Source organism: Hevea brasiliensis, chromosome 2 (assembly GCF_030052815.1).
Source record: "Hevea brasiliensis isolate MT/VB/25A 57/8 chromosome 2, ASM3005281v1, whole genome shotgun sequence".
NCBI classification, from domain to species: domain Eukaryota; kingdom Viridiplantae; phylum Streptophyta; class Magnoliopsida; order Malpighiales; family Euphorbiaceae; genus Hevea; species Hevea brasiliensis.
The window spans coordinates 116,608,135-116,632,224 of record NC_079494.1 but is presented as its reverse complement, the minus strand read 5'-3'; the positions used below and the strand labels follow the sequence as shown (position 1 = coordinate 116,632,224).

Genomic DNA, 24,090 nt, shown 5'->3' with positions numbered 1-24,090 from the left:
TTTTTTTTTTTGTTGAAACGCTGGGATATAATCCATGAAAAGGGCTTGCCAGTTACTCGACGGTAGACCAAAACCTTGAGAAATTCTATTTGAAGCTGGGGATTTTGTCCCTAAAAAAAAAGGTTAGAAATGCAGATGGTAATAAATGATTTTATCTCAATATTCATATTTTCTGGTTGGACACCAAAAAATTTAAATAATTTTACATTTAAAATTCCTTCATTTTTAATTGTTGAATAATTATATATCAAATATAAACCAACCAAATGTAATTTTTTAGATAAATAAGTCCATTACATTGCCAAAGAACTACTAAATCAAACAAATTATAATTAACTTATTATTGTTATTTTTTTATGTATTGTCTTAAATGATTAAGAATAAATATATTAAAATACTGTATCCTATTGTACAAATATTTCTTGTTTTTATTTATAATTTATATATTCAATAAATATGAGAATGTACGGTTAAAATTAAAATAATATATATATATTATTAACTATTTATATGTGAATATATTACATTTTAAATATAAAAATATATATAATTATTTAAATATAAAATATATTAACTATTTAAATACAAACTTAAATAAAGATTAACAAAATAAAATCTGATGAACTTAACTCCCTCAAATTAAATAGAGTTAAGCATATTTTAATTATTTTATTATAATTAATAATAAAATAAAATGAAATTAAGTGTTTGGAAAGCTCAAGTTGTTAAAAAAATAAAAAAAATTAAAATTATTTAATTTAAAAATATAAAAATTAAGTATTGATTTGGCGAATTATCCTAAAATTGTTTTTTAAAAAATTTACCCTAAAATTAGTTACTTTGGCAATATCAATTTAGGACACACCATATAAGCCGCTCTATGCCTCTCCATTCCGCATCAAGTGTTTTGGGACTTGTTTATTTGCTCTGAACTTATACGCCGCTGTAGGGGAAGAGAGCTTCTCTACGTCTAAAACCCTAGCCATGGTGAGTTATGAAACCTGTGTTTGTGGACTATGTATGACAGATTTGAGATTGCTTTTTTAATGTTTGTGAAATTTTGTAGTCGTTCGTAGCAAATGAAGATTTTCAACACATTCTTCGCGTTCTGAACATGAACGTCGATGGGAAACAGAAGATTATGTTTGCCCTAACCTCCATCAAAGGTATCGGTCACCGCTTCGCTAACATCGTCTGCAAGAAAGCCGATGCCGACATGAACAAGAGGTCCTTCTCGCTTTACTTTCCCCTCGTTATTTCACTTTCCATGCGGTTTGCTCTTTAAATAAAGCAAATGCCTCTGTTCTATTTTACAGTTATCTGCCTTTCGTTTTATGTTTAGGCTTTTTGGAGTATTTGATTATGAACTAGGTGTAATCATTTGTTGCTACGAAATAGCTAGAAAATCTAGCCGCATAAGAGTGAATTTGATTTTGATAGATTTCTTGTTACTTGGGATATATTGGGGGTCTAATTGTACTGGGCTTAATGGTGGTTAGCTTTACTTATTTTCATTAGTCTTTTAGTGGTAGTAATAACTTGTAGTTTCATCATGGTTTATGACTACGTTATAGTGTCAATTTTATTAGTTGGTTACCATTTAAGAGAGTTCAAAGATTGCACAAAATGGCACTGGTCAAGATCACGATCTTTGTCACACAGTAATAGCTCTTCTTCTTCTTTTTTTTAAATTCTTATATGATCAATTTCTTTCGTTTGGGTTTTCATTGGAATGCCAATGGGTCTGAGAGATTTGTTATCTGATTTCTTTATGGTTTTAATGCACATGTTTCCTTCCTTTAGTTTTTCCTGCTGTGTCTGGTGTATTTTTACAAAATTAAATTTAACTGAACACTTGATTGGTTTTGTCTAATGTTTTATATTTTTATTTTTGTACTATTTGTAGAGCTGGTGAACTATCTGCTGAAGAGCTTGACAAACTTATGGTGATTGTTGCCAATCCCCGCCAATTCAAGATTCCAGATTGGTTCCTTAACAGACAGGAGGATTACAAGGATGGGAAGTATTCTCAAGTTGTATCCAATGCATTGGATATGAAGCTGAGAGATGACCTTGAGCAGTTGAAGAAGATCAGGTTTTGCTTCTGTTCTTATTAAATGCCTTCTTTTAAGGGGAAATTGCTATTTTCTATTGCTGCCTTGCATGTTTGATTTATTTATTTTGCAAATGTCTGATTCTCTGTTGCAGAAACCACCGTGGTCTTCGTCACTATTGGGGTCTTCGAGTGCGCGGGCAGCACACCAAGACCACTGGCCGCAGGGGGAAGACTGTTGGTGTCTCCAAGAAGCGATAATTTGGTGGTTATAAATTATGTGTTTCTGGATATCTTGCATGTTCTGATTATTTTGTTTTTTTGAAAGAACTTGGCAAGTCTTGGAATTTTTATTTCAGCGAAGTTACAGTTTTGTACTGCGAATGCTACTTTTTGCATTTTTTGGTTGGATCCACTTGTTATTTAGTTGGACTCGCCTATTATTCTCTCAAAATACTATCGCATGATATTCTCTCTCAAAATAGTATTGCATTGGCCTTTGAACTTTTTTTTAACGCATTTTGGTAAAATCTAATCTCACAGTGTGTGGTTTTGAATTTTTTTTCCTGTTTTATTCCCCTTTGTTATGTTATATACAGTTTCAAAGATCAGCATTAGTGAATACTTGTGTGGTTTAGCATATGATGTGAAATCTAGATGCAATCGAGGGCTGGGCATTTTGGACCGCTCCTATGCTTATTACTGTAAATGTAAGAAGTCGTTGCCGAATTATGAAAATAGCCATTTCTGTTCCAACTTTATGTATAGTAGATAATGAGATGCTTAAGTGCCTATTTGGCATTGTGGTAGGGGAGTCAAAGATGTTTTTCAAGAGCATTATAGCAATTTAAGAAAAACTGATTTGTTAATTTAATATTTTTATAATTAAAATTTATTAAATTTAATTTAAAAATTTTTTAAATAGTATATTTAAAAATGTGATTTTTTTTCAATAGTAGCTCTAAATGCAATATCAAATATTATAGGTTTCTAATATTTATTGGTTGATTGATTTGTTAATTCATGCTTTTATTATTATTATTATTATTATTATTATTGATCTTGTTTTGCTCCTTAAACGTGTAGATTAAATTTGATAATCTATAAGCAATCTCATTAAATACCCAAGGTTTTTCTTTCTTTTCTCATGTTTCATGTCTTTTTGGTATGAAAGCCAAGGACTTCCAAATGGCAACAATAGTAGAGACCCTTTGTTCTCTCCACGTCTGTCTACCTCTTCGTTTTTTAAGTGTTTGTAAAATAATAAAAAGTAAGAGCTAAAATGGAAATATAAATTTTTTTATTATATAAATAAAACAAAGTGCTCAAAATTTCTTCGCCACCAAGAAGGGAATCGCCTACTCGTTTCCATGCCGGCCGTCCAAGCCACTCCACTCTCTCAATCATTTTCGCAATCACTGAAAAAGCAGTTTTTTTCACGCCCAATAAATCCTCTATGGCTCTATCGACGCGGCAGCGCCGTCCTCTACTGTCTGATGTCACCTCATCGTCGTCGGAACCGTTCACGAAGGTTAATAAACCTCGGAGATCGAATGTTGGGGATGAGGAGGATAAGGGATTAGGATGGTTCCTGCCTTTGCTTTCTTTGGGAATTTTAAGATACATGAGTGCCACTTCAAATATCATACATGAGTACATGACTGCGATGAAGTCTTCAACTATTGGGAGCCTCTCCATTATCTTCTCTACAAGTCTGGCTTCCAAACCTGGGAATACAGGTATTGTTATGTATTCGATAGCAATTGGGTTCTCGTTTGTGTCTCTCTTTTTGCACTTGGGGTATTTCAGAGCTGGTCTTGTGTTTGATGATTCTGTTGACGCTCTGCTTGGAGGAGTTTAAGGAAGTTTTTTAAAGGTATAAGGTAACTGAATGTAAGGTGTCTGATTCCAGTACATCAATCTGCAAGTTTTAAAATCTTTAAAATTTTTAAACAAATCACTTATTAATCCATCAACTTTAAAACCCTTATCTTCCCTCCAAAAACTTCCTCCCAAACAGACTTGAAGGACTTGTTGGGTTTTGGTTCTTCTACTGTTTGATGCTGCTTAGACCTTGAATTTGCTTGATGCTTGAAAGATTTGATGCGTTGAATTTTATTTTTGTCTATCTGCAGCTCTCAGTTTGCACTTGGGTCTTATTTGTATATTAATTTCCATGAACTAGTGGGTCTACCTGCTTCCTGGTTGTATGGAGAGGAAAAAGTAAGATATCATAACCTGCCTCTGCCTTCTAGAAATCTCCTTATGGTTTTTTTTTTAATTAATTTTTAAGTTTGTGCTTCCTTTCTTTTTTTTTCCCATCTAAAAATTTGGTCGTTCAAATAAACTTAAATCATATTTTTGCTTACTCACAGGTGAGGGTATTCTATGCAGTAAGACTGTTCCTTGGTCTTATTTCTGTTGTTGCGGATGCAACTTTGGTAGTTGTCCTTTCAAGGAAGTATGGCAAACGTCTTGCTTCCTATGCGCTTGCGATGCTATGCTTAACCAGTGGTTGTTTCTTTGCTAGTACAAGTGAGTGCGCCTTTTTAGTTGCATTTGTCGTATTTTCCGGAATGTGATTTTAGTTTTTTTCTCATGGTGCTCTTGCTAGCAATGCATTGTATTCAATTAGTAGCCAAGTATTGATGGTTAAGAAAATTCTTATTTCAGTTATTAGCCAATTAGCTGTAGATAATGATTTTGAATTGTTACATTCTACACACGAGGCTGTTTGTCTTTTTCTTGCTCTTCTTCAATTTTTTTTTTTAATTTTTATTTAATGGGCTTTTATGATATCTGTTCCCTTGGCGTTTGATTGCCAGGTTTTCTGCCAAGTTCATTCTCAATGTATGCCATGAGTCTCTCTTCAGGGTTATTTCTTCTTGGGAAGCCTGTTATGGCTGTTGTTGTTGCAGCTGTTGGGGTAATCCTTAGTTGGCCTTTCTCGCTCTTGGCTTTCTTGCCAATCACATTCTACTCTTTGGCTAGAAGATTCAAGCAAACATTCACTTTTATTGTTCTTCTGGTAAGTCTGTCATTGTTTTGATTGCCACATATCACTTTGTGGCACAGTAAGTGGTATGCTTTTGTTTAGCAATTGGCATTTGAAGAGTTATAATGGTCTCTTATTAAGTCACTGGGACAAGTTAAAATTAGTCCTTAAAATTTGTGGTCATATCTAATAGCAGCCCTTAAAATTTAAATGCAAATTTTAAGCATGAGCAAGTTTGGATTAAATTCTTACTGCTGTAATCTAGAGTTAAAATTTTTCTGAGTTAAAGGTAATTTTATTTTGTTCTGTAATTTTCATTAGGATAATCTCACACTGGAGAATACATCAATTTTTTTTTTTTTCATTTTTGTTGAGAAACTATTTAAAATTGTTTTTGAAAGGTTAAAAATAAAGTAATTTCAGCTATTCAATAGGTTTCCGTATTATTTTCATTAAGACCCAATTGAAATTTATAACTTTTTGTTTCTATAAGTATGTGTTTTGCATATTTTGTGTCTAATTGAACAGGAGCCCAATTGAACAGGAGCCCAATTGTCGGGACTAAATGGACTTTTCCCCAATTCATTTATGTTCAATGTTTTTGTTACAATTTAAAGATCTGAATTCCTTCAGGTACTCTCAGTCCTTGTTGACTATCACTACTACGGAAGGTGGACATCATCCGTTTTGAATCTTTTAGTATATAATGCCTTGGGAGGTGGTGAGAGCCACTTGTATGGGATTGAAGGGCCATTATTTTATCTGAGGAATGGATTCAACAATTTTAACTTCTGTTTCATTCTCGCTTTTCTCGTCATTGGGTTTTTGCCAATTGCTAGGAGAAAGTATGGCCTGGACATGCTAATTGTTGTCTCACCTCTTTATATATGGCTAGGATTTATGTCCTTGCAGCCCCACAAAGAAGAAAGGTATAGTTTCTGCTTTTGTTTTGAAAGTTTTTATAGAATTATGTTTCTTTCTGAATGAAGGAATGATACGGATTTGGATGCTTTATACTAATCTTACTGTAACATTCTGGGATGGTTTTTTGAATTGTTGTTAATTTTCTGTAATTAATAATGCTAGTTTAATTTGGAATTTAACAGTAATTTATTGAATAAAACCTATCAAATACAAGGATTTTGTGCCTGAGTTGAGGAGTTACATCTTGCATAATTACATTGAAAATTCTGGTAAACTTAAGGTTCTCATTCACTTTGGTCTGTGGTCTTAGTGTCACCAAGTACATTGCATTTGTTGCCAGAAAATCTGGTGTGGTGAATGAATGCTGGCAGGAGTGGGCTATATATATATGCTGACTAAATATACTCTCATGATTGCAGGTTCCTTTATCCAATATATCCTCTTGTTTGTGTTGCAGCATCTTCTGTCATTGAGAGCTTTCCTGATCTTTTCTGAGACAGATACAATCCTTATGACAATTCTCTGATAGTTATGGTAGGCTTCTTTTCCATTACCTATATATTCCTCCAGCTATTCTATAAGCATTAAACTTGTACTTTTGTATGCAGATAGCAAACTTTCTTAGACCTGTGGTTTTAGGCCTCATATTATGTGCATCCCATGCTTGTACATTCTCGCTTATTAATGGTTATGGTGCTCCTATTGAGGTTTACAAAATTTTGGAGCACCATGATGATACTGGAACAGGTATGAATCAAGTTCTTGCATGAGTTTCTTGCTTATATCTTCAAATTGTAGACCATTAGATTTTCTTACGGAACTAGCTGTCGCAACAATTGGTGCAGCTAGATTCATTTACTGATTTATTGTAGTTCAACATTTAAAGTGTAGAAGATTTCTTTTATTTGTTTTTCTAGTCTCAGATTGTGGATAACTGTACAGTTGTATTTGCATAGCATCAGTAACCAATGATCCCCTGCTGTATTAATAGTAGATAGTGTCATTCAATGGCATCCATACTGTATTGGATCATGGTTATAATCATCAAGTGCTATTCTTTCATTTCCAGTTGCATCCCCCTCCACACCCACCCTTTCTTCTCCCGTACACAACCTAAAATTTTTGTAGGTCAGTTTATTATCAATTGCTTATTCATTTTTTATGTTCTTAATTTATGCAAGGTGGTAACTTATCTGGTTTATATTCTTTCAAAGAAACACATCCTAAATTGGTTCCTACATGTTTCAGGTTCTGTGCTTTGTGTTGGAAGTGAATGGCATCGCTTTCCTTCATCATTTTTTGTTCCTGGTTATATCAGTGAAATCCGGTGGATTGATGATGGGTTTCGAGGTCTTCTTCCTTTCCCATTTAATTCTACTTCGGGTGGGACTGCAGCAGCTCCTCCATATTTTAACAATAAGAACAAGGCAGCAGATGAGCAATATGTAATTAAACTGTCCACTGGTTATGGTATTTTAGGATTATCTCATATTTTTCTGTTACGGAGTGAATAATACACCTTAATTCAACATACAACTCCGTGATCTTGAAACCTGTACTTTCTTGGTTGAGCTGCAGCTTGATAGACCTTACCCTTCACATGGAAGTGACTTGTCAACTTGGGAGGTATACATTTATATCCATCTCCGCTCTCTCTGTATTTTTATTTCCTTTTGTGACTTTACTAAGACAATATGTGCTTCAGCCTATTGCAGCATATCCTTATCTAGACAGAGAGCTCTCACCTCCCATGTACAGATCATTTTTCATCCCATATCTGTGGCAAGAGAAGAATGTTTTTGGCTTGTACAAGCTGTTCAAAAGAATACCAAAATGACATGCATGCGGTTTGCTGAACAACTGCATTTCTTGTAGTTCAAAATTTTGATGCCTAAAAGCTATTAATAGCTGAAATTTGATCTCAAAACCTGAAGGAGGAAATCCCAACAGAAATCGTAGTTTTTTTTTGGTTTTAAAATAATTCTGTAGCAAATTTAAGTTGATTAGTGTTGTGGGTTGTGGCTCTTAGGTAATGGTCCATAGATTTTAATGCACCAATATTCCGTGTGGTGCCTCTGCAAAGGCCTGCAGAAGAATGAGTCGGCCCTTGTAGTGCCCCTGCAAAGGCCAGCAGTAGGGGTTCCTTGAAATTGATTGCATTTCTATATCGTCTTGAACGGCTCCAACAATACATTTAGTTGAGTTTGAAATTGAGGCTGAGATAATTTTAATGTATATTTAGTAAAATAATGTAAAAAATGAAATAAAAATTTTATTGATAAGTTAAATTTATTAAATTAGAATATCGTTCAATTTGCTTCGATTTAACTATTTTTTGCTTTTGAGTTAAATTAATCCCTTATTGTTTTATTAAAGCTCAAATTGATCTAAAATTTATGTACGTGATATTCACAACCTTTAGAGGTGCGTGAGTTTCTTTTTTCATTTTAATTTGTATTTTAATTTATAATGAATTTGAATTTAAATTTTAAATAATTATATGAAATATGAGAAGTGTTTTTTTATATTTATAATTCTAATTAATTATAATTACAATTATTTTCATTTTTCTAATTTTATAATTATATGAAAATATAAAAATAATAATTTTATATTTTTAATTTTAGTTAATTAACACTGATTATAATTTTTTGAATTTTAATTAGTTATTTAAAGTATAAATATAATATTTTTTAATTTTAATTATTTATAAACATAACAAATTTAGTTTTCATTTTCAATTTTAATTTTATAAATTTACTTACTTATATGAGAGTATAAAAATAGCATTTTTTATTTTTAATTGTAATTAATTATTTTTAAAATAATATTTTATTATTAAAGTAAAAAAAAAATATTAAATATTTGTTTATATGGTGTGTGTACCACACTTTCATATGGCTAGACTATTTTAAACTTTAATGAAAACTTTAAAGGCTCAAAAGTTAAAAATGAGTTAATTGAACCCACCCAATTAAGTATGGAGTAAAGTGAACCGTTATTCCTTACAGAATTTGGCTGTGGTAGGGTTTTGTTTTGGTTCTTTCTTTTGCTATTTAAAGTGGTCAGTCGTTGAATTGTGGGCAGGGATGGCAATGAACCTGATTTTTATGAGTATTTAATTTGATTGAATTTTAATAATATCGGTTTTGGTATTATATAATTGGATTTATGACGAATTTGGATATTATATGTTGACTATTCGTTATTCGAATCTATTTATATAAATACTTAATTAAATATAAAATATAAATTTTTATAATAATATTTATAATTTTATATACATTTTATTTTATATAAAAATAAAATTTAAATATTTTATGAAATTATTAAAATTTTAAAATATAAATTATTAATCAACATAATTTTTTTATGTAAAATATTAATTAAAATATGTAATATTAAATGGATTCAAATTTTTTCATATAATAATAATTAAGTTCGGAATAAATTTAAATAATTGATAATAAATTTTAATCGGGTTTGAGACGAATTCAAGTTATTATAATATTAATCGGATTTAAGTTCAAGTAAAGTGATTTGAGGTGCCCTTTCTGTCCTCTAATGGTTCACTATAGTGAAATTTCAGCAAAAGGTTCCATTTTCTTCCTCATTGTATTTTTGAGTCTTCGGCTAGGAATCTCTATGCTGTTTTAGTAGATTGAGTTCAATTTTGTACTTATAGATTTGGTTCTATTGTTGGGCTTCGATTGAAACCCCTTATAATTTCTCAAATTTTAATAAACTTTTAAATTTTATGTTATATATATAATTTTTAAATTAATACATTTATTTATTAATAATTAAAATTTATTTTACTTTTAAAGAAAATAAGATCATAAATATTTAATATTTATTCTTAATTATATTTAATTATAAGATTTCAAATTTAAATCTTAATTAATTTATTTATAGATTATTTTACTTTAAAAAAAGTAAATGACTTACGGTAAAAAATTAATTTTCATAAAATTTTTATTTTTATTTCATAAATTTTATATAAAATTTATTTAATTTTATAAAAAAATATATTAAGTTAACAAAAAAAGATAATGATATATACTTTTAACTAATATATATATATATATATATATATATATATATAATATTAGTTTATGCTCTTTAATTTATATATTAAAAATATCTTAATTTTATTTATTGAAATACGTCATGATGTGTTTTTATACTTTAAGTATTATGAGATTTTTAAATAAAATTCAAGTGAAAAATGGTGAATGTGGCCAAATATAAACTACCTTCATTCAACAGCACAGTCAACAGAGCAGACAGTGAGCTTGAAATCCGAATGAGTACCCGACACACTGAATCAGAAACGACGTGGCACTCATTGGCCGGAGCGTGACACCGTCTCACGTTCATCATTATCACGCAGACCTTCCAACTCCCTTCTTTTGCTCTTGCAGACCCAGAACAGATCACCATGGATTCTTCTTCTAAAGATCGCCAGTATTTCGTCTACGTTGCCAAGCTCGCCGAGCAAGCCGAGCGCTACGATGGTCTCTCTCTAGATCTGTGGCTTGTGTGCTCAATTTTGCAATTTTTTTTTGCTGAATTTATGGATGTAAATCGATTTAATTTCTCTGGATTTAACTTTCGAATGATTTTAGTATTAATTTCTTTGGATTTAGCTGTTGAGTGATTTTGGGCTGTGTTGTAATGTAGAAATGGTGGAGGCGATGAAGAAAGTCGCGAAGCTTGATGTTGAATTGACTGTCGAGGAGAGGAACTTACTGTCTGTTGGTTACAAGAATGTGGTTGGCGCACGGCGGGCGTCTTGGAGGATCTTGTCGTCCATCGAGCAGAAGGAGGAATCGAAAGGGAATGAGGGAAATGTGAAGAGGATTAAGGAGTACAGGCACAAGGTGGAGTCGGAGTTGTCCACCATTTGCAGTGATATTATAACTCTCATCGATGAGCATCTCATACCGTCTTCTATTGCTGGGGAATCTAATGTGTTTTACTACAAGATGTGAGGGGTGGTTTTTTTTTTTTTTTTGAATTTATGTTGATGCTGTGATTTTAATAGTGAATTAGGAATTTTATTGGTGGGTTTTGGATTTGGCGTAGGAAGGTGATTATTATCGGTATCGAGCAAAGTTCAAGACTGGTAATGAGAAGAAAGAGGCAGCTGATCAGTCACTTAAGGCATACCAGGTATGTACTAATCCTTTTCTTTTCCAGGTTTTGTTACTGGGTCTGATTAAATTTTAGGACTTGCACGGTTTGCTAGCTGTTTTGAGCTTCTTTTTTCTTCTAGTTAATGCATTGATGTGCTTGAGTTAAACTTCTTGATTGTTTAGTAGCTAAGCAGTTTATATTAATGAAAGCAATGGGTTCCCTCTCATTTTTCCGGACTGATTCAGTGACTGTAAATTGTTCTATATGAACTTTGAATTGCTGGGAAAAGTGAAAATTTCCAGTTTGATTGCTTTTGTATTTTTTTTGGAAAACTCATTTTACTTACGTTCATTATTGGGTTGACGGAGGGGGCAAGAGTAAATAAAAGACTTCTGTATTACAACCATTTTGTCCTCGTCTAAGTAAATAAATCATTTACTTACATTCTTTATCGGGTTGGTGGAGGGGGCAATGGAGAAATGAACTTTTGTCTTTGTAGGTTTACTCTGACTATGAAGTCTAGAAAGGTGTAGTAGAAATTAACTGTTTTCATTGAGTATTATGATTGTTAACCTCTTCAGTTTGAAGTATTTTTAATTATATTTTGGATCATCAATGGTGTATGTCTCTCCTTTGGCAAGACGTGCTCAATCTAAATATTTTGTTAATTAGTTTCTTGTTTGAAATTGAAGATAAGTTGAGAGAAGGGAGATTGAGGTGGTTTGTAGACATACGGAGGCTCCAGTTAGACAAGTAGAGCACATTAGGTTAGAGTATAAAAAGAAAAAAAGGGGTAGACCTAAATTGACTTGGAGGAGAGTAGTACAACATGACTTAGAAGCATTACATATTTCTGAGGATTTAACCCAAAATCGTTCAGAGTGGAAAAAGCGAATCCATATAGCCGACTCCAAATTTTTGGGATAAAGGCTTAGTTGAGTTGAGTTGAGTTGAGTTTCTTGTTTGACTTGGGATTCTTAACTACACTCCAATCTGATATAGCCATGGAAAGAAAAACTAAATCAATAGAAAAAGGAGAGAATGTCAAAGTTTTAACTCCTTTTCGGAGATGTAGTTTTATGGATTTTGTAGTTTGGTTCTGGAAGGTGAAGGGACATTGTGACTTTTGTGTGGTGTATCTTTCTGTTTCATACTTTCTTTGTTTCTTCATAAGTGCATTCTTGTTAGTGAATAAGGTTCATTATACAATTTGTACTTCATATTTATTTTGGTTTTTGCAGACTGCTTCAGCCACTGCAGAGAGTGATTTACCTCCCACCCATCCCATTCGATTGGGTTTAGCTCTTAACTTCTCTGTCTTCTATTATGAGATTCTGAACTCACCTGAAAGGTATGCTGAATATAACATGCTTATATTATATGAGTGAAATGCTTGTGCTCACAGATTCTTTTATTTGATAAGCAACATACGTGGATTTTTATATGATGTTTTTATCTGTCAGGGCCTGCCACCTGGCAAAGCAAGCTTTTGATGAGGCTATATCAGAGTTGGATACCCTAAGTGAAGAATCTTACAAGGATAGCACTTTGATCATGCAGCTATTGAGGGACAACCTCACTTTGTGGACGTCTGACATTCCAGAGGATGGAGGTATTTTATGGACTTGATGCTTTAAAAATTCCTGGGGCTATAGCTTTAACCTTATTTGTCCAGCAATCTTTTGGATCCATCCTCAATTAATTGAAGTCAATATTCTAGCAAAGTTTCATTCAACTTTTTGCTTTATAATAATCTACCAGTGAAAAGGAAATTGCAGGTATTTGCTATTATTTTAGATCTGCATTTTTATGAGGATTTGTTTTCATGATTTCCTTTTTTTGCCTTGGGGGAGCAAGCTGAATTGAGTGTTGACAGTAAAGAGTTCTGAATGTTTTAAGTCTTGTTAATGATAAATTGAGTGTACGATATATACTGGCTATAAGATAATGATAAGTATGAAATGTACAAGCTAAGGACTGGTACAAGAGATAGATAAAGATCAATATGAAATTCGTTAACAGATTGGGATAAACATTCTCTCTCTATTTCGCCCCCGCAATTTGAGTGTTGAACTGGTCGAATTGTTAATCTTGCCTGAATATCAGCATGTCTGGAGCTCGGTAAAGCTTTTTGAGTATATCTGCAAGTTGGTCACGGGATGAAACAAATTTAACTTGAAGCTCTTTCTTAGTGACTTTATCCTGAACAAAGTGGAACTCCACTTCTACATGTTTCGTTCTGGCATGGAAGATTCGGTTTGCAGATAGATAGGTAGCACCAATATTGTTACACCACAGCACAGGTGTAGATATAAAAGGCGTGGCAATTTTTCGAAGAAGAGATTCTAACCAAATTAATTCAGTTGTAGCAGCCCCAATTGCCTTTTATTCAGTTTCCATGGAGGATTTAGCCACAGTTCTTTGATTTTTGGAGTTCCATGAAATATGGTTTTGGAGCCAAGGAAGATGGCATGCCCAGATGTAGATTTACGGTCAGTACTGTCACTTGCCCAATATGCATCTCTTTAAGTGATTTAACTTATGGACATGATTCGGCTTTTCTGGATCCTGGAATCCGGGTGGTGGTTCCATAAAAACATTGTCTTCTAAGTCACCATGAAGAAAAGCGTTTGAGACATCTAATTGACGGATGTCCCAATCTCTGGAGATTGCAATTTAAAAAATGAGCCTTATTGTTGCTGGTTTAACAACAGGGGAAAAGGTTTCTGTGAAATCCAGCCCCGGCCGCTCTTGATAACCCTTTGCCATAAGATGTGCTTTATAGCGCTCAACTGACCCATTGGATCGCTGTTTAATTCAAAAAACTCACTTACATCCAACCACATTCTAAGCAGTAGAACGAGGTACTAATGTCCACATCCCTATTTGAATCAAAGCATTGACTTCTTCCATCATGGCCACACGCCATGTCGAATCTCATACTGCTTGTGAATGGCAAGTAACACTGAGTTGATATGATGAAATGGTTGCCAAAAATTTCTTGGGCTTTAAGTTGCCCGTCTGAGATTTGGTCACCATTTTGTGAAGGCATTCAGGTTGAGGTTCGATGCAGGTGTAGGTGGTTCATGTGAAGTAGGGAAATTTGGGTCTAAGTCTGTGGAGTTGGTGACTACCAGAGAAATACCTTTATTGGTTGGTGGAATTGATTTTGCAATGGGAGATCTGGTGAGAGCAAGTGTTATTGAGTGTGTTTGGTTGTGATTGGTAGTAGGGCAATATGGTGAGGAAAAAGAGACGTGGTTAGAATTGGAGCATGTGAGTGGAATACTTCGTGGCGTTGGAGTGGATGATGGATGTGGGCCTAACAAACCTTGCCAGGTGTGATTTGGAGCATTATTGGGACAATGGTCTAGTATCAATGGGTGTGTGGGTGAAGTAGTGACAGGACCTTGCAAAATCAAACTTGGATTCCGTAGTGCCAAATTATCATTCTAGAGAAGTGGAAAATCCTGTTCAAAGAAAAGAACTTGACGTGAAACGTAAATTTTGCCAGTTAAAAATTCCAAGCATTGATAACCTTTATTAGATTTGTTGTAACCCAAAAATACACATTTACTCGAGTGTGGAATAGTTTATGCTTGGAGTATGGTTTTAACCAAGGATAGTAAAGGGATTCAAAAAACATAAAGTTCAGTGTAATCAGGCGGTGCTTTGAAAAGAATTTCATATGGTATTTTAGGACTAATTTTGATTGAAGGGATTCTATTGATTGTATAAAACACTTGTTTGAAATGCATAAGTCTAATATTGTAGTGTAACATTTGCATGGTGTAACATGGTCCTACCTGTCTCAAAGATATGACTGTGTTTGCATTTTGCACAACTATTTTGTTTAGGTGTGTGCGGACATGAGATTCCATTATCTCGTAAATAATTGGTTAAGGCTTGAAATTGCCCATCACTATCTGCTTGGAATTGTTTAATTGGCAAACTAAAATGTTTTTTGACAAGAGTGCAGAATTGGATAAAAACAGTGAGTACATCAGATTTATGTTTCAAAAAATAAGTCTAATTATACTTACTGTAGTGATAAAAAAAAAGCACATAATATCGAAAACCATCAACAGATTCAACAGAGGCAGGGCCCCAAACGTTAGAACAAATTAACTCAAAAGGTTGATTAACACTGGAATAAGAAACAGAAAATTTATGCATCTTGCTGATATTGCATGCATGACACGGACTGGAAGACTTGAGTTTATTAGAAAAAAGTTTATTATGACTAACTAAACAAGAATTAGCATGGCCCAGATGGGCATGCCATGTGGCCAAAGTTGCAACAAGAGCTTCTAAACGAAGAGAAGTAGAAATCTGAAGAGGTATCCTTCACAAGAAGACAATCAGGGTAAAACTCAACAGATGCATTATTATTTGTAGTAAACGAATGAATAGAAAGAAGATTTTGATGGAAAGAAAGAGAGCAAAGAATATTGTTCAATTGAAATGTCAAATTGTGAGCATGACTAGTAGATGAACCAACATGAGAAATAGGAAGTGTTTTACCATTGCCTATCACAATTTCATTAGTTCCATGATAAGGAGCAAAGGATGTAAGATTTCTATTGTCAGCCGTCATATGGAAATTAGTGTTGGAATCCAAATTCCAATTCTGGGCAGGTGTAGTATTGGTGGAAGCAAAGCTGGAAACTGGCCTGGTAGAGTTAGACCGGCGTGGTGTCGGGCATTGCTTGGCAAGATAGCCATTGCCATTGCAGTTGTGGCAAATGATATGACTAGGAACATGGGCGTTGATAGAAGTGTAGGACTGATTGTGGCAACCTCAACCTCTTGGAATGTCCTCCTTTAGTTGACTAATTGGAGGGACGTGCGGGATAATGGGCAGTTGGAGTAACAGATGATTCCATAGATAAATTTTTCATTTTTAGTTGGGCTTCCTCACTCAAGAGCAAAGCATAAAGGTCATTAAAAGAGATGGGCATATTGTGTGCTTCAATGGCATGAACAAATGGTCTGCAAGTGGAATCCAATCCTTCTAAAATTCATTAACCAAATTTTCCTCTGTAATAGGACATTGAACAACTGCTTGATGATCAAAGATTGACTTGGCTCTTTTCATATGGTCCTCCACAGAATTTGTGCCCTTCTTAAGGTGTTTTAACTGCTTACAGAGCTGCATTACTTGTGTTCTTGAACCTGTAGAAAAAATGGCCTTAAGCTTTTGCCTGGCATCCTGCTGTGGAAGAGGTGATAACTCGGGTCTGGAGATTTTCAGAGATGGAACAGAACATCCAGCTTAGGACCAATTGGTCTTTACGGTACCAAGCTTCATATGCTGGATAGGGAGTGTTATCAGCTAGGAGAGCTGGTGGTGGTGTGGTAGTCAAAGCAATATGAGAAGCGAGATTATATCCATTGAGAATGGGAAGAAGCTGAGATTTCCACAGGAGATAGTTTGAGGAATTCAATTTGATTGGTAAAATACTGATTGACGTAGGGAATAGAAAAAGAGATTGGGGAAGTGGATGAGCTAGAGATCAATGCTTGAGAGGAGTCGATTTTCGAAAAACAACTGGCTGTGGAGCTGATTTGGCTTTGATACCATAAAGAGTTCTGAATGTTTCAAGTCTTGTTAATGATAAATTGAATGTAAAATATATACTGGTCACAAGATAATGATAAGTATGAAATGTACAAGCTAAGGATTGGTACAACAGATAGATAAAGATCAATATGAAATTGGTTAATAGATTGGGATAAACATTATCTCTCTGTTAGACAGCCCATTGGGTGTTATGCTAATGTAGTGTTTAAATGGATTTGGCGAATTCTTTAATGCTTGTTTTCTTCCCATCAAGTGCTTGTGCAATTTCATTTCCTACAATAAGTTATATTTTTCATTTTTACTTCATTTGGCAGAAGACCAGAAAATGGAAAGCTCTGGCAAAGTTGGAAGCGAAGATGCGGAGGTGGGTCATTCATCTTTTTTATATGTTCAATTATTTTTAGATGCAAGCCATAAAACGAATATTTTTTTTAGACACTCACTTTTTGGAACGTGGATTATTTAATTTTTGCAGTGAAGCTGATGGAACCTTGTAATTCTTCAATGTGTGGAAGTGAGAAGGATGATTTCCCCTCAGCTTTGTATTATTGTTGTTTGAGAGAGGTTTTGAGATTCTCTTCTGGTGTACCTTATTGTTTTCTGCTGGTGTTAATTTGTTTCAATCATGTATACATTAGCAGGAAGATTTGGGTTATCATAGAGGTGGTCTATGATGATTTTTGGTTTCTAAGAGTGCCCTTTTTTCCTTTTTCTTTTATATATATATATATATATATATATATATATATATATATATATATATATATATGTCATTTACGTTACTTGGAAATGAAAAAGAAAAAGGTGCTCATCTTTTCAAAGAACAATAAGTGAGATGTTCAAAAGAAGAAAAATAAAATTATGATTTGTTTCTGTTGTCTGTTGAATTCAACTCCAAATGGAATTAGGAAATTAGGAAGATTGAAAAATATACATATGAAGAGAATATCTTTGTGCTTGGATTGATTGCGTTGTTCCATGTAAAATCCTGGTGATAGATGACGAGAATGGCTGTACCGTGTCAATGATGGACGCAAGGAAAAGAAAAAGATACCAAGCAAGAAAAGCTTTGTGGAGTCTTACTATTATGCCTTATTTGGGCAAGAGAAACTTTACTCCCTATTACAAAAGAGGGTTCTAGGGATGATAACGGATTGAGTTTTTACATTCGACTGAATACGGATTTGGATAATGTATAATCGGATTTGAAATGAGTTTGAATTTAAAATTTAATATTTATAATGGTTTTAGATCGGGTTTAAATTTTATACATTGTATATTCGTTATCGAATCTATTTATATAAATATTTAATTAAATATAAAATATATATTTTTATAATAATATTTATAAATGTTTATAAATTTTATTTTATATAAAATAAAATAAAAATATTTTATAAAATTATTAAAGATTTACTATATAAATTATTAAAAAAAATATTTTTATGTAAATTTTTAATTAAAATATATAAAATTAAATGAATTTATATTTTTTAAATAAAAATAATTGAATTTAAAATAAATTTAAATAATTAAAAATAAATTTTAATATACGTTAAAATTTAGAAAATAGCAGGAATCTGCACGTTACCATCCCCACTGGGTTTCCCTTCTGAATAGGATTTTGCATAAAATAATATTTGTGTGCGCTTTTTTGTGGTAAATTTAGTGCTATTAAAGAGGGTCTGTTCCACGCCTAGTGTTTGTTTTTCTTGCCTAGGGTTTAGCTCTTTGTTGTCTTGAAACCAAGAAGTTTGCTTCGGGAACAACGAGTTGAAGAACTTGTTAGCGGGCGTGGTACCTTTTAAGGACATTCTTAGTGTCTCTTTTTGCATGCACTTAGTCTGTAACAATTTGTTTTAAAGGAAGTTTTTGGAGGTGAGGTCGAGTTTTTGAAGTATTATTTATTTGGGGAGAAAGGTAATTTTCTTAAATAAGATATGGTTTTCCATTAGCTTATTTTATAAAATGTTTCCGCACTTCATCCAAGTATATTAATGGCTTCACTCCATCAAACACACTGTTAATGGCCAAATGAATCAAAGAGCTCTACCTCGTTGCCCAATTGTTCTCTCCTTAGTTCAGATCCTACTCGTTACCATGATTTTGGTTTTGTGCTTTCAATTTTTTTGGAGTTCTTAGCTACCTTGTCATCCTATGGATGCGTAGATGGCGGGATCTTTCTTCTCATGACAGTAGGTTTCCAGAATTAGGGTTTTGATTAGGCCTCCATCCTCTTGCTTGTTTTAGGTTGAGTTTGCCTATTGGGTTCCTTTTTCTTAGGGCTTTGGTTTTTAACTAGGGTCAGTTGTTTGGGGTTTGCGTGCTTCAGACTTTTTCTTGCGCAATGAATATGTATCTTTTGGAAAAAAAAAATCTTCATAACAATAACAATGAAGTCAGTCCTTTTATTATGGGTTACTTGAGGCATACTTTCTTTCTTTTTTCCCCCTAACAGCTTATATGAGAGAAAATTTTTGAAGGTAACTGATGAATCTTTAAAGTCCAATACTTGTTTGAGAGAGATTTTTTAAAAGAATTAAGGTTTTAAGAGGGAACGTTCATTTTTTTTAATCCATCAAATTAGTGGGGTGAGAGATTTTGCTATCTTATCTTTCATTGATATCTTACCTTTCTATGTAAAGCCCTTACTCCATACAAACACACCGAAAAGTTCTAGAAAAATATTATTGATAGGAATTTCCTAATCCTTCCTGGTGGAACTAAGTGTTTGCTTTCGTGTTTATGACTGTAGAATAATTTGTTTGATTTAATTATTGAACTTCCCTTGCGTTTACAATTTATTACCCAATTTATAGATATTTCAATGAATTAATTCATATGAAATCCAACAAAATCTACTGGAATGTATTCCTAAACTTGAGTTATAATGACAAATAATATAATATAATACTGCAGCCGTTAATATTCAAGAACGCATACAAAAGTGTGAAGGAGACTTTAGCAGACATTTTAATGGAAGCTGTTGCTTCTTTTGTTGATCTGGGCTTTCCATTTGCATCCTTTGAATGTGACTCACTTGCAGGAGGTTAATCGGCTCCATGAAAGGAATGAATAATGAAGATGTGCCTGTATATTGATGAAGCAACGTTGTATTTTACTATCACTCACCCCATTAAATTTTCATGCAATTTTCTGCAGCTAAGTTCTCCAGTTGCTTCTCCTGAAGGAACTTGGTAAGGCGAACTAAGAAATCAGTATCGTCAGAACTCCTTGTTAGCTCTGCTACAACTTCTGCAGGTGTGACTTTGACCTTCTCCAATAGCTGTTCAATCTCTTTGGGAGGCTTGCAAAAGATAACACTATAATACATGTAGACTAATTCATTAAATGTAGAAATGGTACAATATGACATTGGAATCTGCATATCAATGCGACCAGGCATTAGTAATTCTGGGGCGATCCTTTCTCTGTGATTGGTTGTGAAAATGATGATCAATTCATTGCCTCGAGGCAACCAAAGTCCATCAATAAGCCTTACATTTCAGAAGAAACATCAGGAAACTGTGTTGAATTGTTACATGCCATACATTTCAGAGCGATCAAAGGCTATTAGAGAAGAATGCAAGGCAATAACGCTCTATCAGGTAGGCTTAGAATATACCGTCGATTTCGATCACCCAATAACGTTTGAGACCCTTGCAATGGATTCAGAGATCAAAGCAATGGTGTTAAATGATTTGAACACCTTCAGGAATGTTGGCAAGGCGAAGGAATGTTACAGAAGTAATGGAAAAGCATGGAAACGTGGTTACTTGTTATATGGTCCTCCTGGCACAGGCAAGTCAAGCTTGATAGCAGCTATGGCTAATCACTTGAAGTATGACATCTATGACTTTGATTTATCAGGAGTAGAAAATAATCCTGGTGAATATTTGTGGTCAATGGTTCGTAACAGTTCCAGCAAATCTATGCTTGTGTTCGAAGATATTGACAGTAGTGTCAAGCCACAAAACCCAGAATCAGAGGATCAACCAGGACGAAGTGGTCATTATATGGTTAGTATCATTTTACTTGGATGTCCATGGATCGAACACTGACGTATTTTTCTGAACCTGCTTTTCTGACCCCTAATTTCTACTCTTATTGCTTTATCAGGAAACACTCTTGACACTTCTCAATGAGGCTTGGTCATGCTGTGGTGATGGACAAATCATTGTCTTGACAACCACTCAAAAGGAAATGCTTGAACCTCAGCTACTGAAGCCTGGTCTAATTGACTTGCAGATTCATATGTCATATTGTACCATTTCTGCATTTAACCAATTGGCGTTCAATCATTTTGGAATTCGACATCACGGACTCTTTGAAGATATTGAAGGGCTTATACAGAAGGTTGAAATCACCCTGGCAGAAGTTGTAGTAGAACTCATGAAGAGTAGGGATGCTGAAGTTTCCCTCCAGGGCCTAGTCAGATTGCTTCACAAGAAGCTAGCTGAAAAGGAAAATTTGCAAAACTGAGTGACAAGCAAGATCAATAAAGAGGACGTTACAAAATAAATTATGTATATTTTCTTTAGTAGTTTTCTATTTCCCTGTATACGTAACAAAATTTATCAGTTTTTTAATTGAGGAGGCCCATTGAATGGTAGCACAATACGATGACTTAATAAAGATAGCCCTTCCCATTTCATAACTCTGAACTGTAGTGCTCAAAACTCCCATCATATTAACATATAAAAGGACTCAAATCCAAAATTTTTCACTCTTCAGGCCCTTTAAAAGGTATGAAAAGATATCAATTAAAGTACATTTAATTAACTAATAAAATATATCAATTAAAAAAAAATAGATTACCAAGTTGTCATCGTTAGACCAAATAATAAAATTTGTGTTTTTAGTGAACTAATGTGGGTTTTCCCGTCCAAAGGGAGAAATATGCAAGAATTTAAAGAATGAGCATGGCAATTGGCAAAACACTAGCCAAACCAACCCGCAAAGATCATCATACATCAATTGTGGAAGTTCTCCAGGAGGATCATCACAACATGATGAAATGTTATTAGTATAGTTTATAGTTTGTTCGCCCGTTTAGAAACTTGGCTTCACCATAACTGAATTCGGGCAAAGGGAGTTTTTTTTTTTTTTTTTTTTTTTAATCAAATTCACTGGAGATCTACCTTAAAAAGGCTTGGAGTTAAAATATATTATTACTTGAGGTCTATTTGTTTTGATATTGTATCGGGTTGGGTGTAATCACTGATGAGTTGGTATGCTCATTGAATAAGTCCAAACTTAGGGCAAGAACCTAGAAAAAATCTCTCTCCCTGTTTCTCTTTTTTGTTAAAGAACCTTTTCATCTTTCCATAATTTGGCAGCCAAGTAAATATTCCTTTGAACTCTTCTGTGAAGAAAAGTCCTCTGAGACAAAACATCAAAACCCCAAAAAGAAAAACACACCCTCCATGCAACTACTTTTCCAAGTCAAATTAGAAGACCAGTCATGGTGGAATTAGTCTTTGCATAATTTTCGAAGTTGGCGCTGGCATTGACATCAGAAGCAAAAAAAAAAAGTTTGCCAAATCTTTAATGCTTTTTCTTCCTAGAAATTCCATTTGCAATTTAAGAGACAGATATGCAAAATCCTTCTCCAAGAACTGTATTATCCTCATAATCTGATATCAGAATCTCCTTTCTCAAGTTCTTGAAAATGTTGTCCCTCCAAAATGGACAAAATACAAAAAATTTTCTCATCACAATATCCACCCTCGCTGCTTCCACAGTTCTTGTTCATAGCATTTCCAAAATTTTCATGCCTTCCAGAATCCGAAGATTCATCTTCCCCAATCTCCATAGCCTTTCCTGTCATCCCTTCTCCTCTCAATTAAACACTATAGTTATAGAAGAATATAAAGAGCATCACCTTAACCAAATGTTTCAGGCTGTTAATGCCTATTTGACCTTCATAGTGAACACATCAAATGGCAGAGAGAACCAAGCTGAGCAAGCCATTGGTAAAGATCAGGAAATACCTGATGTTTTTCAAAATGTACAGGTAAGTTGGAAATTGGTTTTTACAAAGATTGGATCCTTCGACAATAGGATTCAATATGCAACTGCTGAATCCGAAATAAGATCCTTTGAGCTAACTTTTCATGAGAAGCACAGAGAGACAATGCTGAATTCATATTTACATTACATTTTGGAGCATAGAGAAGCGAAAAAGATTCAAAAAGTTTCGGCTGTCTTGTTATCGTCCCTTGAACTGGCAGCCTGATGACACATTTGATCACTCAATGACATTCAGACCCTTGTGTTGGATTCAGAAATTAAGAGAGCAGTGTGGGACGATTTCAACACCTTCGTGAATGCCAAGGAGTTCTATGGAAGGATTGGGAAAGCATGGAAACGGAATTACTTGTTAAATGGTCCTCCTGGCTCTGGCAAATCAAGCTTGATTGCAGCCATGGCTAATCACTTAAACTATGACGTCTACGAGCTAGATCTGGCAGTTTTTCCATCCGATTTTAATTATAACTTTTTTGTGGATAGAATCCCTAATCGATCTGTACTTGTGATAAAGAATGTTGATTGCAGAATTGAGCAACCAGAGAACCCTGATCAAAATGAGGTGAGTCCAAATTTACTGTAACGCATAGACAAAAACCAACATTGCATTTGGTTGCCAGAATCGCTCAGGAAAGTAGCCTGGATGTAATTAAAACCCCAGTGTTTGGCTTGGAAATTGATGTTACGTTCCCGAGTCGCTTTCCTATGCAATTTTTTACTCAAATATAATGAATTTGGATCTACTGTTTAACAGGAAATGCTACTCCATTGCACGGATGGACTTTGGTCATGCTGTGGCAATGAACGTATCATAATTTTCACTGCGACTCACAAAGAAACGGTTAGTCCAGCTCTATTAAGGCCTGGTCGTATCGACATGAACATCCACATGCCGTATTGTAGCATCTCTACATTCAAGCAATTAGCCTTCCATTATCTTGAAATTCAACATCACGAGCTTTTTCAAGAGATTGAAGGGCTCCTAGAGGAAGCTGAAGTGACCCGGGAAGAAGTCTTAGGAGAGCTGAAGAAGAATAGTGATGTGGGAGTTTCTTTCCAAGGTCTTGTTGAATTCCTTCATAGAAAGAAATTGAAGATGGATGAGGCTGAAACTAGCACGAGAGTAGATGCCAAAGAATGGAATTAGCTAGGAGAGAGAAGAAAACCATTAACAACGGGGTCATTAATACGGTAACTTAATTATATGTTGAATTTCATCAATAGGCCATTGTTTGTGGGTGGCCTAAAATGGCTTTTGTGTAGGCCATTATTAGGCATTAAATTTGTTGGTTGATCAATGGGTTTACACACTAAGATAGAGCAAATTAGGTTGCCCTTTGCCAAATCCAAACATTTTTATGAGCC

The 24,090-nt window shown here is 34.0% G+C and overlaps 4 protein-coding genes and 1 pseudogene across 4 annotated transcripts; all 5 read left to right on the top strand.

Moving 5' to 3' along the window:
- Window positions 1–894: 894 nt before the first annotated feature.
- LOC110664950 (40S ribosomal protein S18-like) lies at window positions 895–2,782 on the top strand. Its single transcript, XM_058140719.1, has 3 exons — window positions 895–1,227; window positions 1,907–2,095; window positions 2,209–2,782. The coding sequence occupies exons 1-3, from the start codon at window positions 1,115–1,117 to the stop codon at window positions 2,312–2,314; spliced, it is 408 nt and encodes a 135-aa protein (XP_057996702.1). The 5' UTR covers window positions 895–1,114; the 3' UTR covers window positions 2,315–2,782.
- Window positions 2,783–3,284: 502 nt separating this feature from the next.
- Window positions 3,285–7,905, top strand: LOC131175939 (dol-P-Man:Man(6)GlcNAc(2)-PP-Dol alpha-1,2-mannosyltransferase-like; annotated as a pseudogene).
- A 2,362-nt stretch (window positions 7,906–10,267) lies between these two features.
- Window positions 10,268–17,382, top strand: LOC110670363 (14-3-3-like protein D). Its single transcript, XM_058140709.1, is given in 7 exon segments — window positions 10,268–10,489; window positions 10,656–10,969; window positions 11,061–11,147; window positions 12,353–12,462; window positions 12,575–12,723; window positions 17,010–17,059; window positions 17,171–17,382. Coding segments are annotated over 7 exon segments (789 nt in total). The 5' UTR covers window positions 10,268–10,413; the 3' UTR covers window positions 17,174–17,382.
- Window positions 17,383–18,423: 1,041 nt separating this feature from the next.
- On the top strand, window positions 18,424–21,313 carry LOC110670362 (AAA-ATPase At5g17730). The gene is made up of 2 exons (XM_021832387.2): window positions 18,424–20,714; window positions 20,815–21,313. The coding sequence occupies exons 1-2, from the start codon at window positions 20,145–20,147 to the stop codon at window positions 21,175–21,177; spliced, it is 933 nt and encodes a 310-aa protein (XP_021688079.2). The 5' UTR covers window positions 18,424–20,144; the 3' UTR covers window positions 21,178–21,313.
- A 978-nt stretch (window positions 21,314–22,291) lies between these two features.
- LOC110670361 (AAA-ATPase At3g50940) lies at window positions 22,292–24,090 on the top strand. The gene is given in 4 exon segments (XM_021832386.2): window positions 22,292–22,888; window positions 22,890–22,959; window positions 22,962–23,287; window positions 23,480–24,090. Coding segments are annotated over 4 exon segments (1,311 nt in total). The 5' UTR covers window positions 22,292–22,366; the 3' UTR covers window positions 23,873–24,090.

Excerpts from the sequence above, each read along its gene's own strand:
- LOC110664950 (XM_058140719.1), top strand. The coding sequence starts at position 1,115 with ATGAACGTCGATGGGAAACAGAAGATTATGTTTGCCCTAACCTCCATC. Across the intron at positions 1,228-1,906 it reads GATGCCGACATGAACAAGAG|AGCTGGTGAACTATCTGCTG; the intron begins GTCCTTCTCGCT and ends TACTATTTGTAG. Across the intron at positions 2,096-2,208 it reads GAGCAGTTGAAGAAGATCAG|AAACCACCGTGGTCTTCGTC; the intron begins GTTTTGCTTCTG and ends TCTCTGTTGCAG.
- LOC110670362 (XM_021832387.2), top strand. The coding sequence starts at position 20,145 with ATGATGATCAATTCATTGCCTCGAGGCAACCAAAGTCCATCAATAAGC. Across the intron at positions 20,715-20,814 it reads GACGAAGTGGTCATTATATG|GAAACACTCTTGACACTTCT; the intron begins GTTAGTATCATT and ends TTGCTTTATCAG.